The sequence below is a fragment of the Bison bison genome, unplaced genomic scaffold (genome assembly GCF_000754665.1).
Source record: "Bison bison bison isolate TAMUID 2011002044 unplaced genomic scaffold, Bison_UMD1.0 scf7180017864142, whole genome shotgun sequence".
Lineage (NCBI taxonomy): Eukaryota > Metazoa > Chordata > Mammalia > Artiodactyla > Bovidae > Bison > Bison bison.
The window spans coordinates 562,312-583,582 of record NW_011494714.1 but is presented as its reverse complement, the minus strand read 5'-3'; the positions used below and the strand labels follow the sequence as shown (position 1 = coordinate 583,582).

The following is a 21,271-nucleotide window of genomic DNA, read 5'->3' as shown; positions in this document are numbered from 1 at the left end:
TTGTTGATATTTCCCCGGCAATCTTGATTCCAGCTTGTGTTTCTTCCAGTCCAGCGTTTCTCATGATGTACTCTGCATATAAGTTAAATAAACAGGGTGACAATATACAGCCTTGACGTTCTCCTTTTCCTGTTTGGAACCAGTCTGTTGTTCCATGTCCAGTTCTAACTGTTGCTTCCTGACCTGCATACAAATTTCTCAAGAGGCAGATCAGGTGGTCTGGTATTCCCATCTCTTTCAGAATTTTCCACAGTTTATTGTGATCCACACAGTCAAAGGCTTTGGCATAGTCAATAAAGCAAAGTAGATGTTTTTCTGGAACTCTCTTGCTTTTTCCATGATCCAGCAGATGTTGGCAATTTGATCTCTGGTTCCTCTGCCTTTTCTAAAACCAGCTTGAACATCAGGAAGTTCACGGTTCACATATTGCTGAAGCCTGGCTTGGAGAATTTTGAGCATTACTTTACTAGCGTGTGAGATAAGTGCAATTGTGCGGTAGTTTGAGCATTCTTTGGCATTGCCTTTCTTTGGGATTGGAATGAAAACTGACCTTTTCCAGTCCTGTGGCCACTGCTGAGTTTTCCAAATTTGCTGGCATATTGAGTGCAGCACTTTCACAGCATCATCTTTCAGGATTTGAAAGAGCTCCACCGGACTTCCATCACCTCCACTAGCTTTGTTCGTAGTGATGCTTTCTAAGGCCCACTTGACTTCACATTCCAGGATGTCTAGCTCTAGGTCAGTGATCACACCATCGTGATTATCTGGGTCGTGAAGATCTTTTTTTGTATAGTTCTTCTGGGTATCGCTGCCACCTCTTTTTAATATCTTCTGCTTCTGTTAGGTCCATACCATTTCTGTCCTTTATCGAGCCCATCTTTGCATGAAATGTTCCCTTGGTATCTCTAATTTTCTTGAAGAGACCTCTACTCTTTCCCATTCTGTTGTTTTCCTCTATTTCTTTGCATTGATCGCTGAAGAAGGCTTTCTTACCTCTTCTTGCTATTCTTTGGAACTCTGCATTCAGATGCTTGTATCTTTCCTTTGCTCCTTTGCTTTTCGCTTCTCTTCTTTTCACAGCTATTTGTAAGGCCTCCCCAGACAGCCATTTTGCTTTTTTGCATTTCTTTTCCATGGGGATGGTCTTGATTCCTGTCTCCTGTACAATGTCATGAACCTCATTCCACAGTTCATCAGGCACTCTATCTATCAGATTTAGGCCCTTAAATCTATTTCTCACTTCCACTGTATAATCATAAGGGATTTGATTTAGGTCATACCTGAATGGTCTACTGGTTTTCTCTACTTTCTTCAATTTAAGTCTGAATTTGGCAATAAGGAGTTCATGGTCTGAGCCACAATCAGCTCCTGGTCTTGTTTTTGTTGACTGTATAGAGCTTCTCCATCTTTGGCTGCAAAGAATATAATCAATCTGATTTCGGTGTTGACCATTTGTCTTGGCTCTAATAGAAAAGACCTGGCTCAAAAAAGCAAATAGAGGTTTTAAAAGTAGCATGAATCAGATATTAGACGACGAAGGGTATTATAAAGCCTCTACTACCAGAGAAAACCTTTACAGCTTTCAAGTGCTCTTTTAAGTGCAGAACAATATTGTTTTAACCAGAACAATATAAAAGCTGGCCTCTTAGGTTACGGGGTATTGTTTTATTGTTTCCTAAACTGTAGTTTTAGAGACATTTGTATCGTCTTAGAATTCCCAGTTCTCAAGCCTTATATCTGACAATTCGGAAGAACCATGCGCAGATTGAGCTCCGGTTCAAGTGCAAACACCAGGAAACGGGAAGAAGTGGGAGGAGGCATAGGTGGGAGGGATCTGCGTTTGGGGCGGTGCTAAGGCACGGGGCGGTGCAGGCTGGCGGAACCCGCGCGAGCGAGGTCGGTTTTGCTAGGGGCCTAGTCCGGTGTAGAACGCCGAGCTTTTGCATCCCAGCTGGTTCCGGCTCGGGAAAATGGCGGTGGCTGGGGCGGCGTCCCGCGAGCAGCTGGTGGGCTGGTGCACCGAGCAGTTGCGGAAAAGTTTCGGCCTGGATGTCAGTGAGGAGATCATACAGTAAGACAGGTTCGGGTCCGAGGCGGGAAGGAGCTCTGGGATGTGTACTGACTAAGCAAACGGGGAATCGGAAAAAGGACTAAAGAGTTGATGAGAATAAAGAAATTTAATAAAAGGGCTGCTGTCTATCTCCGAGCGCCGAATTTTGACCTCCGGCTTTATAGTTTAGCTTCTGGAATAGGGTGTCATGCTCCACAATCGGCTGGTGGGGCCTTCTTTTCCCAGGAAAACGCCAAATCCCTAATAATTAGACCTATAAGTCTAATTATCCTTCCTTATACATTTTGGAGAAAAGGGGCAAGCCAAGTTGTCTTTTCAGAAATTCCTTGCTCTGAACATTTTATCAATAGTTTACCCAGTCCTGCTTGTGTCAAATAGGGCCTGAAATTTAAATAAGGGTGGCGTGGTGCTGTGCAAAGATACCTCCTGACTTGGGAATTCCTGGTTCTATTTTCTGTGGTCATTCACCAGTTTTGGAACCTTAGGCAACTTAGCTTCCAGTTTTGTACCTTAGTTTCCTCGTCTGTAAAATGAATAATTAGCACTGATTATCTTTAACAATTTATGATTCTTGTGAAGTGAAAGTAGTGATTTGATTTAATACCTGCTTGCAATTGATTTCTTTTTTTTCGTTACTGCATACCAAGTGCTGGGACAGCAAAGATGGTTGATGAGTTATGAGGTGAAGGAAGTGCAGGGTATTGGGGAGCATTGGAAAAAGGAGTCTGATTAAGGTTTGAGAAACTCCTAAGATTAATTGCAAGGGATGAATTGAGAACTAAAAGATAGGTAGGTGTCAGTGTAGAGTTCAAGAGTAGGGAAAAATTTCTACAAAAAGTGGACTTAAGAACCGCTCATTGATGCTGAAACTTAAATTGCAGCTGTAGGCCTTTTGTAGAAAGTTAGGTCAATTTCTGAGTTTGGGAGAAAATAGGCTTGTTGGCAATGAGAGAGTTAAGAGAGCCTATTTTAAAGGATAATTTTGAACATGGTAATAGATTATCAAAAAATCCCAGTTAAGTGAATATTGTATCACTTATATGTGGAATTCTTAAAAAGGAACATCAATGACTTTTATTTACAAAACAGAAACAGACTCCCAGACCTATATAGAAGACTAAACTTATGGTTACCAGAGGGAAAGGGGGAGGGGATGAATTAGGAGTGTGGAATTAACAAATACGTATCACTATATATGAAATAGTTGAACAACGATTTACTATATAGCACAGAGAACTACATTAAATATCTTGTAATAACTTAGAAAAGAATCTGAAAAAAATGTACATATCTAAATCACTTTGTTGTACACCTGAAACTAATACAAAATTTTAAATCAACTATATGTCAGTTTTTTAAAATTTTAAATATTTAAAGATATTTTTTAAGATTAAAAAAAAGAAAACCAATCCAGCCAAATTGTATGGCTTGGCTTTACCCTTCTTTGAAGGCAAGATCAAGCTAAGTCGTTTTCAGACATTTTTTCAAGCAGTAGAATGCTGTCAAATGAAATAATGGAGCTTTGCAATATATCAAACAGAAAAAAAATATCAGTTAAAAGAAAAAAAGATTGAGGCTATTTTTGATGAATCAACAATGGAGTTTGGATAGTTGCAGGCTTCTCAGTCTCAGAATCCAGTTGTATTGTGTTGTTTATACAGTATTAGGAAATTTCTAATTCTCATAGATTGTGGTTTAATAGCTCATTTTGCAGCCTGAGATTTTCCTCAGTTAAACTTATCCACACAGTTGAAAGAGGAGTGATCAGAAATTTCTGTTTTAAAGTTGCAGCACTAAGTATGGCTGTACACTTGCTTGTATTTTAAAATATTTATAAATATAAGTTAGACAAGAATTGACCAAAACATAAAACAAGCACTAGCTACCTGTAATTTAGCGCTATTGGAACCACTTCTAGGTTTTCACTAGCTATAGCACAAGCTATGATGCCATGATGAAAGCATTTGCTGTATAGATTTGCTGTGCCTTGTCTTGCCTGATATTTAATTTAGAATTACGCAGCTATACTATAATAGTGTGCTAACTTGAACAGTTTGACACAAGTGGCCTGAGTTTTTTAAAAAGATAGCATAAAGCTGTTACCTTCCTAATCAGTGATTCATTTATGGAACATTAAGGTCTATACACAGAATTAGCAAAATAAACCTTGTTCCACAGTCTGCATTAGTTTTGGTTGGATCTGTTTTGTTAAGATTTGATGTTTAATACATTTGGATGTATGTTGGTCTTTATTATTCTTTGTTAAATATTTAAAATGACATTTATTCAATTGTTTCTAAAACTCTTTAAATAATTCCCTAATGCCTTGCATATTCCAGAGTTAAATGATACTTTGAGGTTCTTTGCAGCTAACTGAATTCTTGATACCAATTAATCTTTTATTGGGGCCTAGTAAGTTTGGGGATCAAGTTGATTAAACCTTAAAATTCATTAAAAACAGTTGTCTATTTTGTAAAAATTTGTATTTGATTAGAAGATGCTCTTAAGGATGCCCAAAGGCACAGGTTTGTTCTCTTATAGATTCTGACTCTGCAAATCAACCACCACATTAGGTAAAGAACCTAGTACATTTATTACCAAGGATGGGACAATTACATGATTTTTATTTTAAATTCAAAGAATATAGCATTATTGTAATAATTTTCTTGTATCTCATACCAGTATGTCTATATTACAGTTTCTTCAGATCATGCAATGCTGTCATGGTTTGATACCTGAATTTTTTCACTTCTCTAATGACGTAATATAGTCACTGTAGAAAACTAAAAAAAATCAGCAAAGGGTAAAGGAGGTAACCAAGATTACCATAATACCATAACCCAGAGATAACTCTATTTCTCTCTTAGTGTTTTTTCCTATGCATATTGTAATACATTTCTAAAATATATTCATTGTAAAGGAATAAAGAAAATAAAAACAAACCCAACTATTTTTAATCATCTCTCTTAGTGGTAGTCATTTTAATGTGTAACCTTAGAAGGGTTTCTACAAAAAAGAAGCCTTTTTTCTGCACACAAGTGTATGGATATATACATTTCCTTTTATAGCAATTGAGATCATATACCGTATGGGTTGTCCTACTATTTCACTTTATATGAGAGCATTTTTTTCTCAGGTAATAGTAATTATTCAGGGAATTCCCTGGGGATCCAGTAGTTTGGACTCCCAAGATTTCACTGCTGAGGGCACAGTTTAATCCCTGGTTAGGGAACGAAGATCCCCCAAGCCTGGTGGCATGGTAAAAAAAAAAAATAATAATGTAAACAAGTTAATAATTAAAAAAATAATAATTATTCAAACATTTCACTTTTAGTGACCGCATATTAGATTTTGTAAAGTCCAAAAACTTGAATTCATTTGCCCCTTCCATTAATGAAGGCTTAAATAGCCTCCAGTTTTTCTCTAACTCAAATAATGATATAGTTAACATTTTTGCATAAATTCCTGTGTCTCTTATTTCTTAGAGAGTTCTGTAAATGGAATTACTGGATTGTTTTTAAGGCACTTTCAGTATATTGTCTGATTGGTTTATAGAAAAGTACTGACTTGTACTCCTACCCCTTTTAGATTTCACTTTTAGAAACCCTTCATCCTATTTTCTTAAAGTAGATCTGCTCATTCTGATATGATGCTAATCTCTCTCTTTTTTTTTTTTTGCTAATCTTAATTTATAATTTTTAAGAATGTTAAATCAGTAACTGGTTAGCTTGTAGTATATATTCATATTTTTAGCAAAAAAAGATTTTAGGTTTTACAGTATAAAAATTAAGTACTTTGTATTGTTCCTAGGAAAATACAGTGACTGCAGATGTGTAGTTATGGAAAGTATTCTTACGTTTTTTAAAAAATAGCAGTGGTTTTTAACAGTTTATTGAGATGTAATTTTTGTTTAATAGAGTCACTTGTTCAAATGTAAAATTTGATCAGTTTTACAAGTATATGTAGCTTTGTAACCATTCCTCAATCAAGATATAGGTAGTTCTTGCTTTGTGGGGTAGTATGGAACCATAAAAATGACCATGCAGGCTTAGACCCTGCAAAGTGATCTTAATTTAAAAAAAAAAAAAAGGACAATATTTTTGTTATTCTATGACCTTCAAAAATGTTTGTCAAAATGTTAAAAATTCTGCTATCAGAGTAGAGAAATTTAAAAAATAATAAATACTTATTTCGTACACTTAATTTTATGTTGGAGTCTGGTTGATTAACAATGCTATGTTAGTTTCAGGTATATAGCAAAGTAATTTAGTTATATATGTGTGTGTGTGTGTGTGTGTATCCTTTTTCAAGTTATTTTCCCAGTTAAGTTAGAAAGTATTTCTATGTTTAGGAAAGTCCCACAAGCCTAGCTTCAAAACACTGATTTGATTCTAGAAATAAAATTTGTTAGTTTCAGGTGTACAGCAAGTGATTCAGTTACACCTGTATATTCTTTTTCAAGTTATTTTCCCATTTAGGTTAAAAAGTATTTCTATGTAAAGGACAGCCCCACAAGTCTATTTTCAAAATACTGATTTGATTCTAGAAATATAAGAAAACATGAAAGTTAGACTATGAACTAGTTGGCATCAGTCTTTGTCCTAATCAAATTTATATCCCTAGCGTCTAACCTTGAACTTGGCTCAAAATAAACACTCTAATGGATTAATAAATGTTTTTTACTACCTTGATCTCTGTTATGATTATTGAAAAACATAGTATAAACTGACTTTGTTTTAACAACTTCTTTGCTTTTTGAGGTATGTTTTGTCAATTGAGAGTGCTGAAGAGATACGAGAATATGTTACTGACCTCCTTCAGGGAAATGAGGGCAAAAAAGGTCAATTTATAGAAGAGCTTGTAACCAAATGGCAAAAGAATGATCAGGAGTTGACTTCTGATGCTCTGCAGCAGTCCTTCAAGAAAGATGGTAGGTTAAGTTGATGTGATTAACTTAAAGGTTGAAATATTGGTAAATTGGCTGGTTTATAGGACCGCATATGTTCTATCACCCCATATTCCCTCACAGCTAACTTAAGCAGAATCGTGCTACGTGTTTTTAGTTCAGTTCTCTTGTTGTATAGTTGCTAAGTCATGTCCAACTCTTTGGCAACCCCATGGACTATAGCCCTCCAGGCTTCTCTGTCCATGGAATTCTCTATGCAAGGATACTGGAATGGGTTGTCATTTTCTCCTCCAAGGGGTCTTTCTCACCCAGGGATCACACCCGAGTCTCCTGCATTATTAGCAGGTGGATTCTTTACCACTGAGCCACCTGGGAAGCCCAAGTTCAGTTCTACTTGATCTGTAATGAATATTGTTTTAGTTCAGACTTTTTCAACTTAGAAAATATCACAAAAACACTTGTTTGTAGAAACAGTTGTAGCTTCAGAATAACTTGAAAAATTTAAAACATGGATTAAAGAAAAACTTAGTACAATAATGTAAGTAAATGTTGACCGGTTTCAGTATGAGTAGCATTTACAAGTAACTAATAAGTTAAACAGTACTAAAGATGAGCACCAAACTAAATAAGTCATTATTATTATACAGTCTAAAATGTCAGATTTTAATTTAACTTCTGTGTTTTTGGCTGTACTACATGACTTGCGGTGCCTTGGTCCCCCTACCAGGGCTTGAGCCCTGGCCCTTGGCAGTGAAAACTCGGGCCACTGCAACCAGGGAATTCTATTTAATTTAACTTTTTTAAAAAAAAATTTTTATACTCTTTTTTTTTAATTGGAAGATGATTGCTTTACAATGTTGTGTTGGTTTCTGCCATGCAATGTAAATCAGCCGTAAGGATAATTTAACTTCTTAATGTTACCCAGTAGTCTTTATCATTGACTGTAATCTTGAAAAATGATAGTTTGAATTTAATTTAATTGTGATTTGAGAGGAAGAGATAATTTAAAAACCTGCCTGACTTCTTGACTCTAAATATTAAGCATTGCCTTCCCTTTATTAGCTATTAACTTACCAATGAATCCTACTATTTCCAGTCTGTCTATGTACATATATATATACACATACACACATATATGTTTTTTTCTTCTTCTTTAAATAAATGTTAGATGGCCAGAGATCAGGAGACCAGCTGAAGAGGAGTAGGCGGAAAGGGAGAAACAAACAGGAAGCGCCTGCATTTACTGAACCTGATACAACCACAGAGGTCAAAACACCTTTTGATTTGGCCAAGGTGAGTGCTCAGAAAATGAGGCTTTTTCTGGCTCTATGGAAAAGATGAAACACCTGATACATTTCAGAGAGCAAGGGATATACATTGGTCTAGAATGGCAACTTGCAACAAGTGCATGAATTTTAAAGAGTGATGATGATGGCATATTCCTTTCTATATGGTAGTTTGGTGTTTTTTTTTTTTTTGCAGCTTGATTAAATTAGTATTATAAGGACATCTTTTAGAGATTATAGATAGCTTTGATAGAAAATATTTAAGGAAATGCACCAGGGCTTCAATTTCAACATTTTTTGTGGGTTTATACTGAAAGAATTTGAACTCTGGCTGTTTTAAGATGTTCCTATTTTAGAACATTCACTTCTACCACCACTGTCATCGTTATTTAGCATTTAGAGCTCTTTCATAGTCTCTCTCGGCTCCCAAAGTAGCCCCATGAGGTAAGCAGAAATATTTATATTCAGGGTAGCTAGTTATGCTAAGATGGAAGAGTGAAAGTGAAGTTGCTCAGTCGTGTCCGACTCTTTGCGATCCCATGGACTGTAGCCTATCACGCTCCTCCATCCATGGAATTTTCCAGGCAAGAGTACTGGAGTAGGTTGCCATTTCCTTCTCCAGAGGATCTTCCCAACCCAGGGATCTAACCTGCGTTTTCTGCATTGTAGTCAGACGCTTTACCATCTGAGCCACCAGGGAAGTAAAAGTAGTGATCAAAAAATTCATTTGTGGTGACCGTGCAACAACATGTGGACAAGGGTTTCCAAAATAATGTGAACTTAAAAAAAAAAAATTGTCTTAAGCCTTTTGTTAATTGAAATAAAATGAGCAAAGACTGTCATAAGCAAAAGAAAAAATATGAATGACCAATAAACATTAAAAATGTTTATCCTTACCAGCAATTAAGTGACCAGTTTGTCCCCTTAGTTGCCTGGACTCTCCTGGTTTTAGCACTGAAAAGTCCTGTAGTCTGAGATTTCCCCTGAGTCCTGGGCCAACAAGGATGGTTGGTTATGCTACTAGTAATCAAATAAATACACGTTAAATCCCCTGAGATACTACCTATCAAATTGTCAAAGTTTTTGTTTTTGTTTTTGACCATACCACTCAGGTGTGAGATCTTAGCTCCCCAACCAGGAATTGAACCCATACCCCCTGTGTGGGAGCTCGGAGTCTTCACTACTAGGCCGCCAGGGAAGTCCCTATAAGTTATTATTGAATAGAACTGAGGTTGTTCTCTCCTGACTGCTTTCATTGTCATTAATTATTTGATGTTGTTTGTGATATCTTTGTACCCTTAGGCACAAGACAACAGCAGCTCCTTGAAGAAGAAGACAAAGTTTGTCAGTTTATATACGAAAGAGGGGCAGGACAAGCTTGCAGTCCTGATTCCAGGTCGCCACCCTTGTGATTGCCTGGGCCAGAAGCACAAACTGATCAACAACTGTCTGGTCTGTGGGCGGATTGTCTGTGAACAAGAGGGTTCTGGCCCCTGCTTATTTTGTGGTTCTCTGGTAAATTGTTTCTCTCCTGTTTTACTATGCTTTGGTTTTGGTTTTTTACTATGCTTTTGACTTTATTACACCCCTGGTAAGTTCTCTTTTTCTTAGTAAATTTCTTCCCTAAGGTGTCCAGTAAATAAAAAAAAAATTTTTTTTTAATTGAAGTACAGTTAATTTACATTGCTGTGCTACCAGTAAATTCTTATAACACGAACTTTAGTCAAAAACTCAAGGTGATATGCTAGAATAAGGCCTATTTGTGAGAAGGACTTTGATTGCATACATTGTGAGGAATCCAAGTCTTGTGTCAGATTAAATTCAATTCAAGAAAACTTTAGGGCCTGAAACATTAAAAATTTTTGTCAGGTCTCAGATGTGGCTCATATTTCTAGAGATGCAGAGTCACTGTGACATAATCCTCAGGTCTTTATAGCTTGTTTTTCCAGAACACCTTCTTTTTATAATGCTGCATTATCTGAGTGAGTCATCTCAAAAGTGTAGCCGTAATTACAGACACCTGAGTGAGTTGTCTAGAAGGCTTGTTCTGCCACTTGAGCTGACTGGCAGAAACAGTGGCATTGCTATTGGTGAAAGCATATTTTGTGTTGCTTTGTTTTCCCTTGTCTTGTGGGGCCTTTAAGTTTTCAATATACTCAGATAATAAGTTGATTGACAGTGGATGACCTGAAAAATGTAGTATCTAATATCAAAAATGTTCAGAAAACAACAGCAAATATCCTCCCACGTGGGGCTTCTTTTTGCTAGAGAAATACCCGACAGCTGCTGGCCAGAACTCCATGTGCCACTCAGGCAACTGCTAGCAAGTACAGTGTTTTCTGTTAGGTCCCTTGGATCCTTCTGTTCAAGAAACAAAGTAACGTAAAGCAGATTGGCCTTGAAGTCTTGCAGTTTTATTAATTAAGCTTAGTATGAAATTGTTTTTAAGTAAACTCCTTTTTTGAAGTAAAATACTTTCTTGTAGTGATTTTATAATATAATTTTTTCTTTGCTTAATATGTTTATTACTTTACTAGTAAGTAATGTTTGAAAGCAAAGAAACAAAATACATGCAAAAGCTAGACTAGTTTTCACTGTTGGCACTGTATTGTGCTGCTTCTTTTGACTCTTTTTAATAAGACACTTGTGGGGCTTCCCTGGTGGTCCGGTGGTTAAGACTCTGTGCTTCCATTGCCACATGGTGCAACTAAAAATAAATAAATAAGAAACTTGCTTATAATTTCACTCGTAAGACTTGAATTTTATGATTAGAAATGGAAGATTTTTAAAAATATGTATTTTTCTGTATTCTTGGTGGCAAATTTTTGTCTTTTGAAAGTAGGTTAGCCTTTTTTTCTTTAAACTAGTCATTTGGGGACACTTGCAGTGAGATCAGTTTTTTTGTATGGTTCATAAAAGAAGGAAGAAATGGAAAGAGACTAGGGTGAAACTCATTTGGATATATATTTTTTGGTATATTTGTCTTGATTAAAAAACACTGACAGTCTTATTATTTTATTGCTGTATCTAATGTGTAATTTGAGGTTACTTTTTAAGTATATCAAGCACACAGTATCTTTTAACTATTGGATCATGTGTTTTGTCTCTTTATCAGGTATGTACTCATGAAGAACGAGATATTTTACAGCGTGACTCAAACAAGAGCCAGAAACTACTGAAGAAGCTCATGTCAGGTAGGCAGTAATCTTTCAATTGGATCACTGTGGTGATGGACCTGTGATGATTGTATCTGTGATTATTTCTCTTACTTGTATCCTGGTATGTAAGATGGCAGTTTATTTACTCATTTATTCTCTAAGCATTTAAAAAAAAATATTCTTATTAAAACCACCTAACATTGAGCAGGAGAAGGCAATGGCACCCCACTCCAGTACCCTTGCCTGGAAAATCCCATGGACAGAGGAGCCTGGTGGGCCGCAGTCCATGGGGTCACACAGAGTCGGACACGACTGAGCGACTTCACTTGCCCTTTTCACTTTGATGCATTGGAGAAGGAAATGGCAACCCACTCCAGTGTTCTTGCCTGGAGAATCCCAGGGACGGGGGAGCCTGGTAGGCTGCCGTCTATGGGGTCGCACAGAGTTGTACACGACTGAAGCGACTTAGCAGCAGCAGCAGGGTCATTATTACGAAACAAGTGGTTCTCAGTGCCTTTTTTCTTTGGCTGCTTTGAGTCTTCATTGCAGCATGGGCTTTCTCTAGTTGTGGTGGGTGGGGGCTACTCTCTAGTTCTGGTGCTTGGGCTTCTAATTGTGGTGGCTTCTCTTGTTGCAGAGTGTGGGCTTCAGTAGTTATGGCACATGGGCTTAGTTTCCCCATGGCATGTAGGATCTTCCTGGACCAGGGATCGAACCCTTATCCCCTGTATTACAAGGTGGATTCCCAACCACTGGGCCATCAGGGAAGCTCCAGTTCTTTTCTGATATTCAGAACACAAGAATCAATCTCTCTTTTTTTTTTTTCCTAATTTTAAAAGAAGATTTGACAGGACTTTAAATAGGCCTAGAGTTTTAGGTAAGAGAAAGCCTTCATTATAGCCTAGTTGCTTTCCTAACACATTTTAGATCTTGATGCTATCATAATTTATGGCTATCCTTTCTGATATATAGATTTATGGTTTGTTGTCACCAGGGAGATAACACATGGACCGAGGAATGGATGGTGGGCTTTAGAGTTAGACCTAAGGTTAAATCTTGTTTCCACCTTTTAATTTCTAACTTAACCGAACTTGGTGAATTTATTAATGTTTCTGAACTTCAGTTTCTTTGTCCGTAAAATAAAAATAATAAAAACTGTCTTACAAGGCTATTGTGAGAATTAAGTAATATAATATGTAATTTTATAGTCATCATCATTGCTTTAACACCTGATAAGTTCTCATTATTGATTGCTGTTCCTTTCCTGAAATTTCTTCTCTTTTTTCCCTTTGTTATTTAGTTTTTAACTTTGATATATAGAAGTAGTTTAAAGATGATATTTAGCCCTACTCAATGAAGTTTTTCATTAGTAAGGCATTTTATGTTGTTTTATTAAATAGTCTGTTACCTTTAGTAATCCACATTCCCATAAGGAAAGGAAAGAAGTGGATCCTTAACATTGATTGAGAACTTACTATGTTTCAAGTGCTGCTTGATGCCTGAGGAAGTAAAGCCTGGCCTGTGGTACCTGTTTGTTTTCCATTAAAATGAAGACTATCATTAGAGACACAGCCATACCTTCTGATATTTTTTTCTTTGCTGCACATGATACAGCTAATTTGTATGATACGCTGACACCATTTGATTTCCTTATTGAATTTCAGGAACAGAGAATTCTGGGAAAGTGGACATCTCTACCAAGGACCTTCTTCCTCATCAAGAATTGCGATTTAAATCCGGTCTGGAGAAGGCTATCAAGCATAAAGACAAGCTGCTAGAGTTTGACAGAACTAGGTATGATGTGATTAGAATTAAAAAGGCTAAGAAATAGAGTAGTCCATTATTTTGGCACTTTACCTACAGCAAAAGAAGAACAAACACTCTGTGTAGGAGGTCAGCTGCTTGTTTTTGAATCATGTTTGACTAAGATAGGCTCGCACCAAGAGGACCTCGCCTGCAACATGTTTTGTTTCTTGTCAAATGCTAGTGTACCCCCTGGAAAGTTGATTTGGATGGAATTCCACACTTGTTTCACTTGAAGCCATTCATTAATTTAGTCAACATATGCTGGATACTCCATAAGAAGCTGTCTCTGGGAGAGTTAATACCATCTCATGGGGACACATGTCTTACTCTCCCTTTTTCCTTTGACACTAAATTTATTTTGTGGTTTAATAATGTCCCTAAATTGAGCTTTATACTCCTGTGCTTTATACTCATTTAGCCCTCTCACCTTTCTTTAGGAGACAGGTTTATGGATTTGTTAGTTCTAACTTTTTTTCTTCTTTTGGGCAAAATATGTGTTGAAACCCAATTAATGGTAAAAAAAAAATGTTTGAAGAGAACGTGTATGCTCACTTCTCAAGTAGCCATGTGGGAATCCTTAGAAAGACCCTGAATCTCTTAATGTGGCAACTGAATATGTCTGTTCCTGGCATTATAATCCTTTGGTTATATGCACCTACTACTTTCAGATCATTCGCTAGGAATCCTTGAGACATACTTTAAAAGCTATTCCCTAAGTAAGCCCATCACAAGATTTTTAAATATCACTTTTACCCTTACTCAGTGCAATTTATCATTAGAAATAGAGCACATTTTTTGATAAACAGAAACTGGAAAAGAGTCTCTCCCTATTGATGCCAGTGTGTTTCCAAGGGCACCAATTTCATTATGTAAGTTTGTGTATAGGACCACTCTCAGTCTATTTTAAACTTTTATAATTCCAGCCAAGTCCTGGAAAATTGAAATCAGTATTTCCCTTTGCCTGTGTATATCACTAATTAGTAATTATTCCTTGGAGACTGATTTTGTGATTTGGGAGTAGTCACTTCTTTGAGGCCCAGGTTTATTATCTATAGAAGGAGAGAGTTGGGTCATCAGGATTCCCTCTAGTTCTTAATTTCTTTGTTGGTATGACCTTAGAAATAAGCCTGATTGTCTTATCTTGGAACTTGGTCCTTGTGTATTAAGTGAGGGACTGGGGATGAGGTTGTGGAGGAGGTGGTGGAAACTGATGTGTTGTAGTAATGCAGTCATAAGATACCCTAAGAATAAGCTCCAGGACTGAGAGTCCAGGATAGAAGTCCAGTTTCTAAGCGAAGTGGCAGCAACTGGGTCTAGCAGGAGTAGTCTAGGTCCAGATTGTAGAAAGACTAGGTTATTGAGTAAGCTGCCAAGACATGAACTCAAAGGCAGCAAAATGACCCGTAAGCCCAGTTATAAGGTGAGGGCTGGACTAACAGGAAAATAGGAGGACAGTGGATATGGTGCTGTGTCTTTTTCTGCCCAAGGGTGAGATTCGTTCTAAGAGCTGAGCCTGCAGTGGGAATAAGGTATGTACAGAAGCTGGAAATCAGAGCTTGACCTGGTTTGGGAACATTCTGGAGCATCTACATTTGAAATAATAACCTTCAGGACAGCATTTCAGAGTGAGCTACTTGTAACAGCTTCCCAGTAGTCAAATCCCTGTTTGTTAACAGGTGACCTAATTGCCATGTGTTCTTTTTCTTTCCTTAGCATTCGAAGGACCCAAGTCATTGATGATGAGTCAGATTACTTTGCTAGTGATTCTAACCAGTGGTTGTCCAAAATTGAGCGGGAGGCCATACAGAAGCGAGAGGAGGAGCTGAGAGAATTTCGACATGCCTCTCGGCTCTCTAAGAAGATCACCATTGATTTTGCAGGCAGGAAAATTGTGGAAGACGAAGATCCTCTAGCTGAATATCACAGCAAGTAAGTGGGCAAAACCAGAAAGGTCTGAGAGAATTGAGGGGTTTTAACTGTAAAGGATTTGCCCTCCCCCCAGCCCTGCCCTTTAACGGGTTTGTTATTTTTGTTAATTTTTAAAGTAATATATTCATTTGGAGTAGAAACATGGACGAGTAACTAAGAAAATTTTGAAAATGGGCAGTGAGGGTAACTTTTCCTATTAGATAACTACTGTGGTTTTATAAAAAGTTGTTTTTAAAGCAATGAGGTACAGTTTGGGCACAGGAATAGATAAATGAGATGAAAGAGAATCCAGAAAAAACACCTGTATGTCTGCATTGTGTGTGTATAGGTGTATGTTTATAGTTACATAAAACTTTTCTGAACAGTAAGAAAAGGATTAAATAAATGAAGGGCCACCAGCTTTGAAAAAAAATCTGCATTAGATCTCTTACCTCAAGAAAAAAGTCTGTACTTCAAAGTATGCTGTGATAATAAGTTTGACTGAAGAGTTAAATGCAAGAGAATTCCCTAGTGGTCTAGTGGTTAGGACTCTAAGCTTTCACTGCTGGGAGTCCCAGTTTGACTCCTGGTCAGGGAACTAAGATCACATAAGCCCTATAGTGTCACTTCCCCCCACACCAAAAAAAGTTGAATACAAAAGAAATAAAAAGGATCAGAAGGAAATAAAATAGTAGAAATTTATAATATAGTTAATGTCTTGGTATAATAAAGCTCTTTCTAAGCAAGATACAAAACCCAAAAGTCAAAAAGACTAAGATATTTTAAATAATGTAAATAAGTACAAGACTGAGAGAAAGCATTTTAAAGTTTTAACAGTTCAAAAAAGCAATACTCATACTATATAAAGACGTGCAAATTAAAAAGATATATCCGATGGAAAAATGGGCAAAGGCTAAGAACAGATAATTTACAGGTGAGGAAATGAAAATAACCAATAAACATTTGAAAAGATGCTCAGCTTCTTATTAGGGAAATGCAAGCTTTGAAACATAATGTATCATTAAGTTGTCTGAAATTTAAAATTTATCATGTTGTATAATCTGTGACCAATAATATGAATATGTTCTCTTACTGTGGAGGGAAATAGTAAAATGTTCAAGTCTCATCACCAAGCATGAACCCTAATAGAAACTCTAGGTTTTGGGGATAATGATGTGTCAGTGTAGGTTGATCAGTTGTGACAAATGTATTACTCCAGTGAGGGATAGTTGCTAATGGGAGAGGCTGTGTGTAGGGGTGGCAGGGGGCGGGGGCGGGGGGGGGATCAGGAGGTAAATGGGAAATCTCTGAATCTTCCGATCAGCTTTGCTTTGATCCTAAAGCTGCTCTAAAAGTAAAGTTTATTAAATAAAACCTGCATCATGGTCGGTTTCAGGTTATTAATATGAAGTCACTGAATATAGAGTTGAGAAAAGGTGAATGTTAACTCTAGCATAGCACTGAAAAGAAAGCGTGTGGATATCTCGTTCCACATGTTTTGGAAATGGCATACATATCTCTGTCTCTCCTCTCTCTCTCTTACACACACACGTGCACACACACAGAGAACTGAATACAGGCGAACACAGTAATGCTCTACTCGACCCAGTCCTTGACCTTTCTCTTAGATTTGTGGCAGATCCATCATAGATTTTTCCTAAACAGGTTATTATCTCCTTAAGGCAAATTTTACCACTAACTTCAGTAAATTTGTTTTCAACTATTGCATGTATGATACACAGATATAAGGAAAAAATTATTTCTGGGTGATGGGTATAGGAGTTTTTCATTTTATATTAATTTGTGTTTTCTTGTTTTCCATAATATGCATGGATCGTTTTTATAACAAAAATCATTTTTATGTTCAATAAAAAGCAGTACAGCCTTTTAGAAGTAAAATTGGACACTATCTCAAAATTCAAATTGTGCATAGCTTTTGACTTTTTGACACTAGATACCAAGATGCTAGTTTCTTCATCTGTTTCTTAACAACAACAACAAAAAATAGTTGCCATTCTGATACATAAAAAATGGTAGTTCACCATAATTTTTATTCACTTTTTCCCCCCTTTAGTCGTATGGGAGTAAGTGTGAGCATTCTAAAATGTATTGATAGCAATTTGTATTTTTTCTTCAATAGATTCTGGAGTTCTAGGTGTCCTTAACCAGTGTACTGTGTCTTAAATCTGTTTCCCTCCTTTAGATTTCACCATCCCTGACTCACTTCTTACCTCAAATTCTTGTACTTTTTGTTTTGTTTTATCTTAGCTTCATGTCTTTGTTTCTGCTCTTCCCTTGCTTTGGAAATCCTTCCTCCCAAGTTTGCCTTTCAAATATCTGCCTCCCCTTTGAACCTGATTGGTACAACACATGGGATGATAAGTAGCAACTACCATATGGATTGTATCTGTCTCATAGTAATAATTACATCCTCTCATGTTTAGTTTATCATTATTTTAGCTGTCTTAAACCTGCCACTTAGAGTCAAAGCTTCCTGAAGGCAGGAAAGCCCTGATCTCTTTCTCTTTTAAGGTGCCTTGTGTGTAAGAAGTTCCTAACAAATACCTCTTTAATTGTATTCAAGGTCAGGTTCAGCCTTCCCTGCTAGTAGAACCTTTTCATTATGTTGTCCTTTAGAATTACCATCATCCACAAAGGTTTGTCAAGCAGGGACATGGTAGTACAGCAGCAAGTAATGAGGAGCTGTAGAGCAGAGTAAGATACAGTTCCTGCAGGACCTGTGATCATTTACTAACCAAGAGGACTAGTTCCATAATCTTTAACTGAAATCATCACATTCTTTTATAGGTTGAGAGCCAAATATTCATAGCCAACACCATAGACAAAGGATAACATGGGGTATATTTGGTGACTGTTTAAATAGTAAGTGCTGCAGGACTTCAGAGAAAGGAATAAGTACTTTTGTGCTGTGTGGGTGGAGGGACTGCTTAGAAATTCTGAGCCATGAAGCCATGAAGCCATGAAACAAGCATGGAGGAATGGGAAGGGACTGTTGAGCAGGCAGAAGAATAATTGAAGGTGTTGAGAAATAGTCTTCCCTAGACTGTTTCCAGGCAAGTTTTCTAATCTTGGCATTTTTAATAATGTTGTTAAAAAGATGAGTGATTATAATGTGCACTACCTATTTTCTTAGTGTTCTGAAACTTCTACTAACTCCTCTTCCTTAGGGTTCTTGGAGTGAAGAGAAAAGAAGGGGAAGTTAATAGGGGGAGCAGGGAAGGTCATCCATAGATCCCTCTTTGAATTTCAAATTCTGTTACTAGTGAAGAGTCTTGTGTGTGTGCCAACTAAGCATATTCTGAGCATAGAACATTGCCAATTATTGCATCCTTTGATTTGTTATCACAGACTAGATGAGGCAATACATGCCATTGCCAATGGAACCTTGAACCAACCAGTGACCAAATTGGATAGATCTTCTGAAGAGCCTTTGGGACTTCTGGTGAATCCCAACCTGTACCAGCCCCCTCCCCAGGTTAGTGGACCTTTGCTCTAACGGATGGTGAGGAAAGTTTGGGCCAGATATTTCTTCTTTCAAGTGTGCCTGTTTCATAGGCTGTAGACACCAATCTGCTCTCTTAATACTCCTACACATCTTATTCTCTGACCCAGTTTGTCCAAGTTTTTTTTTGCAGCACTTGTGACAAGTTACCATTTGCGTATTACCCAAGAGAAGGTTTTGTTAAGTACGCTAGAAGTTTAAGGGCTTCCCAGGTGGCACTAGTGAAGAACCTGCCTATGGTCTCAGTGCAGAAGACCATAAGAGACGTGTGGGTTAGAAAGATTCCCTGGAAGAGGGCATGGCAATCCACTCCAGGATTCGTGCCTAGAAAATCCCATGAACAGAGAAGCCTGACAGGCTACAGACCGTGGGGTTGCAAAGAGTCGGACACGATTATAGCAACTTAGCCCACACACACGCATAGAGATTTAAAGAATACTCCCATGGTTCTTTTGTTAATGCTCTTTGTTTGTCTTTTATAGAATGTGGGTAGTCCCCTAGTGTTGTGTTGTAAATTAATACATTAATTCACTTACTCATTGTTGTCATACATTTTGACATTAAGTACATTGAGCATCTAATGTGTATAATCCCAGAAGTACGTGATCAACCAGACACTGCTTCTGTCCTCAAAGAACTCATGGACTAGTAGTGGAGAAGATTACATAGGCAGTTTTAATATTGATAAAGATATAAATAAGTACAGTGGAAACCCAGAGGAGGGAAAGGCAGTCGAGAGGAATAAAAGAGGCTTTTACAGGGAAGCTGGCATTCATTAAAAGTAAGTATCCAAGTAAATGGTGCTTGGGGATGGTGGGGAAAAAACAGTCCAGTCAGAATTAACCGTAGGAGCAAGGCACGGGAAACACACACACACACAGCTGAACAGTGTAGGGGAGGACTGGGAGTGGTGGCCCTCTGCACAGTCAAAATGTGTGTTTAAGTTATAGTTGGCCCTCCATAAAGTAGTTCCACAGCCACAGTAGGTTCCACATCTACAACCAACTATGGGTCATGTAGTTCTGTAGTATTTATTATTGGAAAGAAAAACCCCACGTATAAGTGGTCCCACATAGTTCAAACCTGTATCATTCAAGCATCAACTATATAGGGAATAGTGAATTTAGACTACAAATGTAGTATTCATAAAAGGAATTTTCATAGAAATAGAGTGGGGTTAAGTAGGTAGAGTCAGATCACTAGAGAGTTAAATGTTCAGCCAGAAAGTTTTCACATTTTTATTTCATAAATATGAATCATAGAATGTTCTTAAGCAGAGAGATGCAATCAGAGCAGTGCTTTAGACAGTTTAGCTGGAGATCCTCATGCAGCACTGTACTTACCCAGGTTCTTTGCTGAATGCCCGCATGCGTGCTCAGTTGTGTCCGACTTTTTGCAACCCCGTGGACTGTAGCCTGCCAGGCTCCTCTGTCCTTGGGATTTTCCAGGCAAAAAATACTGGAACAGGTTGCCATTTCCTACTCCAGGGGATCTTCTCGACCTAGGGATGGAACCCGAGCCTCTTGCTACTGCTGCATTGCAGGTGGATTCTTTACCACTGTGCCACATGGGAAGCCCTTTTGCTAAGTGCTGTGAAATTAAAAGGTAAAAACCCTTGAGGTTTTTAAGGACTTCAAGTTTAATGGGAAGATGTGTTTGAATACAGAGAATTTCAGTTCCTTAAGATAATTGCTATAATAGACACATGTCATTAGGAAAGAGATCATAAACTCACAGGAGTCACAAAAGAAATGGTTTTGAGAAGAGACTTAAGGGATGAATAAGCAGACAGATTTGGGGAGGGACTTCTAGGTAGATGGTATAACATGTACAAAGGCTCTCAGCAGCTTGAAAGCACGGTAGGTTGGGAGACCCACAAGTAATTAAGTATTCTTAGAGATTAAACTGTACTATTAAGTGTATTAGTTTCCCAGGGCAGCTGTAACAAAAGACCACAACTAGTTGGCTTAAGACAACAGAACTTCATTCTCTCACAGTTCTCAACACTGAAATCAAAGTGTTGGCAGGGCCCCACTTCCTCCACATGTTCTGTGGGAGAATGCTTCGTTGCTTCTTTGAGGTTCTGGTGGCCTTAGGCATCCCTTAGTCTATAGCCGCATCATTCTACTCTCTGCCTCTGCCTTTATGTGGACTTCTTCCCTGTATGTCTTTGTCTCCAGGTATTCTATCCTTTTTTTCCTCTCTCCTTTTGTAAGAGAATCAGTCACTGGATTTGGGGTTCACCCTAATCCAGTATGACTCTATCTTATCTTGATTACATCTGTTGGCAAATAAGGTCAATTTCACAAGTTCTGGGAGGACATAAATTTGAGAGGGATGCTACTCATTCCAGTATAGTCAGTCAGTCAGTTCAGTCGCTCAGTCGTGTCCAACTCTTTGTGACCCCATGAATCACAGCACTGTAGGCCTCCCTGTCCATCACCAACTCCCGGAGTTCATTCAGACTCATGTCCATCGAGTCAGTGATGCCATCCAGCCATCTCATCCTCTGTCGTCCCCTTCTCCTCCTGCCCCCAATCCCTCCCAGCATCAGAGACTTTTCCAATGAGTCAACTCTTTGCATGAGGTGGCCAAAGTACTGGAGTTTCAGCT

General features: G+C 37.8%; 1 protein-coding gene across 1 annotated transcript in view; it reads left to right on the top strand.

Moving 5' to 3' along the window:
- The first annotated feature begins 1,855 nt into the window (after window positions 1-1,855).
- TRIP4 (thyroid hormone receptor interactor 4) overlaps window positions 1,856-21,271 on the top strand; it is a 52,248-nt gene continuing 32,832 nt past the window's right edge. Inside the window, exons 1-8 of the mRNA XM_010840191.1 lie at window positions 1,856-2,071; window positions 6,832-7,001; window positions 8,146-8,270; window positions 9,566-9,778; window positions 11,379-11,457; window positions 13,086-13,215; window positions 14,941-15,156; window positions 18,505-18,631. Of these exons, the coding sequence (XP_010838493.1) occupies window positions 1,971-2,071; window positions 6,832-7,001; window positions 8,146-8,270; window positions 9,566-9,778; window positions 11,379-11,457; window positions 13,086-13,215; window positions 14,941-15,156; window positions 18,505-18,631 (1,161 nt within the window). The 5' untranslated portion in view covers window positions 1,856-1,970. The remainder of the gene's footprint in view (window positions 2,072-6,831; window positions 7,002-8,145; window positions 8,271-9,565; window positions 9,779-11,378; window positions 11,458-13,085; window positions 13,216-14,940; window positions 15,157-18,504; window positions 18,632-21,271) is intronic.